At 34.2% G+C, this 5,200-nt stretch overlaps 1 protein-coding gene across 1 annotated transcript; it reads left to right on the forward strand.

The window, feature by feature from the left end:
• The first annotated feature begins 101 nt into the window (after positions 1-101).
• LOC107087317 (transmembrane protein 17A-like) lies at positions 102-3,040 on the forward strand. Its single transcript, XM_015378837.1, has 4 exons — positions 102-111; positions 298-404; positions 1,258-1,371; positions 2,219-3,040. The coding sequence occupies exons 1-4, from the start codon at positions 102-104 to the stop codon at positions 2,537-2,539; spliced, it is 552 nt and encodes a 183-aa protein (XP_015234323.1). The 3' UTR covers positions 2,540-3,040.
• The last annotated feature ends 2,160 nt before the right edge of the window (positions 3,041-5,200 follow it).

Below are 5,200 nucleotides of genomic sequence, written 5' to 3' on the forward strand. Positions count from 1 at the left end.
CTATCTATCTATCTATCTATCTATCTATCTATCTATCTATAGAGAGAACATATATAACTGTATATTATGTGCTTGATGAGAAGCTAAATCCATCTAGGCATATGGAAAAATGTGAGCTTTCCACAGTTGTGTTTCAACCTTTTGTTTTGTGAGAGTTATGTTGCAATCCTCATCACCAGCTATGAGTTATGATTTAAAAAAGTATTACCTATAATATACAGTAGTACTACTCTTATTTAGTTGAAACATTTTTTTTATATCACAAACCTTTGAAATTTCCTTATAATTGTCTTTCAGTGGTCAACGAACTGGTTTCTCATCTTCCTCTTCAAATGCTCTTGTACTTCAATTTGTTTTACTTTCCATGTTGGTGGTTTTCTGCTGTTTTCATGTTGGAAGTGAAAGTAAGTCATTGAGAAACTTGTATTTAATCTATGCAATACTCTGAGAATATTTTAGATAGAGTTACAAAGTAAAATCAGTGGAAGATAAATTTAGATTTTTTTCTTTTATCAATTTGATTATTATTTTTTTTAAATTTAAAATCCCCCCTCAGCTTAGATTAGCTTTGGTTGCTTTGCAGACACTAAACTCTTAGTTGTAGATCTATCAGGTGACACCAGTAAAAATAAAGAAAACCTTTAACCTGAAGTCACATAAACTTAATTAAACCTTTCAAATAAGTAAAAAAATATATTAATATAAAACAGATGAAAAAAGGTACATTCATAAACCTTCCAATGTAGAAAAAAGCCCCAAAAGCATTCTTAAAGTAGAAAAAAAAGCTTTAAATTTGGCTCCATCTAGTGGTTTCCCTCGACAATTTTCATATGAGTGCACTTTCCCTCACTTCAACTAAATAAACATTTATTTTAGCTGCAAAACTTACACAACCTTTTGAAATTATCCTATCAAATTTTCTGAATGTCTATATCATAATTTATGTTTGTTTAAATGTTTAAAATAGTTTCTAAAATTCTGATAAAATTTACCAACAAAAATGCATGTCATCAACCCTTGTTTTGACACAACTAGAAGACAAGTATATTATGGAAACAATAGAGCTTAAACTTAGCTACCTATGTACATTTCTTGCCTTGAAGTTCTATAAAGTAGTAAATCTTCATCAAATTAAAACAGTTAATTTTAATCCATTTTAAACATTGAAAAGGGACCAATCAGAGGGTTCTGAGATTTCTAATATAATCTGTTCTTTTATCATGAAATATTCTCATCATCTTTCTTTTCCGTTTACAGTTCAGCTACCTCCCTGGATATTACCAGGGGCTGCTCATAACCGGGTTGGTTCTTGTTACAGTGATTGAAGTCATCAGGCTCTACCTGGGATACATTGGCAACCTTAAAGAAAAGGTATTTTAGAGCCAGATCCTCTCTAAACCACAACAAAAAGCTCTGGTTATACCGTATGCCTTGACATGCATCTGTATTAATACCTCAAAGAAATTTTCACTTTGTTATTAAGCTTTAATCTTAAACTTCATTGCATCAGAATTTGATGACAGACCAACACAAAGTAATAGAAAACAAAACATTTGCCATTAAAATGTTTATAGAAATTCATCATTTCTGCTTCAATATAGTTAGAAACACCTTTACAATAAAAACTAGAATTTTTTTAATTGTATGCCCCCACCATGACACTTAGACAGAAACGTCCTTTCATCTTTGGGAAACAGATTTAGTTCCACTCAATGGAGACATCTAACTTTACTTAAGCCCTTAGTTTTGTCATTTTTCACTAGTTTATTTTGTTCGCCTCTTGTCTCCATGCCTGTTTTTTATTTATCTTAACCCTCATAATAGTCTTAAACTTACCATGAATCAGCAATGCTTTGTAAAAAAAAGTCTGTAAAGCCAAAGCCGAACTGCTGTAGTTAAACTGTGACTAAATTGAAAATAAAAGGCAAAAGAGTCCAAAAAAAAAATGTATATTCAGTTTAATATGTAAACACATTTATACAACATGTATTGTTTTCCCTTTAATTTCTCAATATTTTGTGTTGGTCTATAAACTTTAGGAATGTTTAAGTGATGTTAATACATGTTGGATTTAATGAAGTGCTATATAAATAAATTGTACACAGTTTTTGAAATAGTGCTGTTCTTAATGTGCTTGTAACAGTGAAAGTAACATAAGAACAACATCTTTAAATAATGCTCATGCACCAGGCTCAGTCCCTTTTCTCCCTGTCATCAGGTCCCAGCACTGGCAGCCTTCTGGCTCCTGTCTTTGACGTTCCAGACACCAATACTGCTGTTCTTCATCACTGATGAAGGGGTTATCATTCTGCCTCTGGAGAGAGCTGTCCACTCTATCTACCTCTTTTTTCTACTTGCTCAAATCCTGGCTTCCTTCTTGGCGCTTCGTACCATGACCCGAAAGCTCACCCTTCTCTTCCACCTGCGGCAATTTGGGAAAGTGGAGAGCTTGAGGCATGCAGAGATGAGCCCGATTTACGGACTTTCTTACAACCGCAGTGTGCTCCCAATATCACCCACCCATGAGATCTACCATTAAAGACATAAAACATATTTTCTCAGTTAATCTCAACAGACTTTATTAAAAGAAAACTGGGTTTAAAAATAAAAGTTTCAATCCTCATTTAAAATGGAAGTCACCCCATGAAATCAGCATGATCATTTTTGTTTTAACATACTTAGCAAGCGTTTGATTTGCCTGATTTTAAGGGTTTTATCCAACAGATCATTATTGTGTGGGATGTAAAGGTGTGCTTAAATACAGTTTCCAAGTTGAGTACACCACTGTATAATTTTATGCCTTTTTAATGGGACAACACTAAAGATATGACCCTTTGTGTGCAGCTTGTGTAACAGTGTACATTTGCTGTCAACAGAAAATAAATCAGCACACACCTGAGACCTACTGTAATGCTGATGAGCTACATGACTCTAGGGAGAGAAACTGGTTAATTGGGCACATTTTGTTTAGATATTAATCCCCCTTCAGCTATATTGGGGGGGACATATATGTAATTGTATATTAATTTACAAACAGTACACTGACTGTTTTCTATAGAATCAAATAGTTATGACTTTAGTGTTGTCATGAGAAAAGATTTTCTTAGGATGGAGAATTGCCAAAACATTTTTTTTTCTTTTTGTGTCTAATATTTTTTTTTTTTTTTTACCAGAACAGATATATAAATCTGATGTTTTGTCTTTTTTTTACCTGCATTTTTGTTGTGTAACAATATTTAAAAGTTTAATAAAAAAAATAAAAACATGCAAGGACAGATAAAAAAGCTGATGTTTTCCCGTTTTCTTTACCTGCATTTTTTACATTTAATTGTATTTATTTGTGCATCTTAATAACAGTATAGAAGCATAACTGAACACTGGAAAAAAAAAAAGAAAAAATGTGTAAAAAAACAAAACACAAAATCCACCTTTAATTTGTTGATATCAGAACATTTTTGTAAATTACACTTTAACATTTAGTTTAGTTGATCACAGCATTTTGCACGTTATTTTTCAGTCATTAGAACATTTTTTATTTATTTATTAGAATCCCAATTAGTTTCCACTGAAGTAGCTATGAATCTTCATTTGGTCCAGTTTATAAAAATAACTGTGATAATACAAAACAATATAGATATTTAACTAAGGAAACACAGCATGTTTCTATCTAAAAAGAAAAAAAAATTTTAGAGCTCTTTAAAATGATGTATAGTTTACATCTGGACTTCCAACATCACTATTTATGTCCACAATTCTAACCATCACTAACCACTTTTCTAAACCCTGCCACTTGGTATCTTTTCAGACTTCCTTCAGTTCTTCATACTACTACTATTGATCAGGCATGTATTCAGACCAATGGCATGCCAGGGAAAGTTGAGTCTAACTACAAAAAATATATATATATATTTTTTAAATAGGTAATTTTTTTTTTATTAAGCCAGTAAGTGAGACTCTTTGCCAATAGAATAATACAAAGTACATTTGAAATAAGAAAAAAACAACAACTGCATTATCTTATTCTAAGTCTATAATATCTAACTATCTTATTTTATGTGTAAAAACACTAATTCCATTGGCAGATCATTTTATATACCTACTCAAATTAAGGTTCAATACACTTATTTTAAGGACTTTTTACTAATTTATAGAGAGGTAGATAGTGTTTGCAGTATGAACGTGGACCCCAGTTCCTCCCTCAGACTAGAAAGCAGTTTCTGCATTGATTCAGACCAAATGTCTCTCTCCCTAAGGTTATTACCCACCTTTAATCGGTCAGAATGACTAAACCAGGAACTAGAAGCCTCCCCCGTTGTCTCATCAAGAACAATCCATGTGAACTGAATCAGCATCTCCCCTGGGTGGAATATAATTATAATTCTCACCCTTCATTTAAAGCTGGACTTTCCCCATTTAAAATCCCCTTTGGTTAGCAGCCACCTCTTTTCCCTGCTAACGAGAAGGATATTTGTCTGTCACTTCACATTTGACGTTGCAAACAGGTTTGGAGCAACACTATCAACACAATTAACCACACATCTGCTTAAAATGAAAGGTTAGCTGAAAAAAGATGAAACTCCAAGCTCCACAATACTCCTCCGATCAGAAGGTTTGGTTAACCAATAGAACCTCCATTATGCTACGTTCACACTGGACGCAGCAATGCAGAAATCTGCCGGCAGAATATGTTCGCTTTTATAATCCTGGTGCCTGCAGTTTGGATTATTTAGATGAAAAACACCTACCAGCCACCGCAGTGAACCGCGAGGAGGGGACCAGGCCAGAGACTGCTGTTGAATAGGATTCCTACTGACAGTGCACCGCTGGTATGTGGGGCTCTGAGCGGCTCAGACAGAAATGGTAATCTGGATGAACTGACTGCACTGATTAAGTTTTCAGGAGGATTTTCTCACTTAAAAACATATCAAAACTACTTTATTCCCACTGATCACAGCAAATATAGCTGCAAGGCAGAGAAAGGATAGTGAAGCTCCGCCCAACGCGTGTCAGACCCACTTTTGCACCGCGCAGCCAGAGCAGCAAAGCTGCTTCAGCCACGCGTCAGAACTAACTGGTACAAGCAGCAAAAATTAAGCAGCAGACGCGATTTTGCTGCGCCTGCTGCGTCCGGTGTGAACGTAGCATTAAAATGCATTTCTACACTGCGAAACAACTGAAATCTAAGTATGTTATTTTTTCT

This window comes from Cyprinodon variegatus, unplaced genomic scaffold (assembly GCF_000732505.1).
Source record: "Cyprinodon variegatus isolate N-32 unplaced genomic scaffold, C_variegatus-1.0 Scaffold180, whole genome shotgun sequence".
NCBI classification, from domain to species: domain Eukaryota; kingdom Metazoa; phylum Chordata; class Actinopteri; order Cyprinodontiformes; family Cyprinodontidae; genus Cyprinodon; species Cyprinodon variegatus.

Bases quoted from the DNA above. Each gene is read 5' to 3' on its own strand.
- LOC107087317 (XM_015378837.1), top strand. The intron at 405-1,257 runs GTAAGTCATTGA...TTCCGTTTACAG, and splicing joins TTTTCATGTTGGAAGTGAAA to TTCAGCTACCTCCCTGGATA. The intron at 1,372-2,218 runs GTATTTTAGAGC...CCCTGTCATCAG, and splicing joins TTGGCAACCTTAAAGAAAAG to GTCCCAGCACTGGCAGCCTT.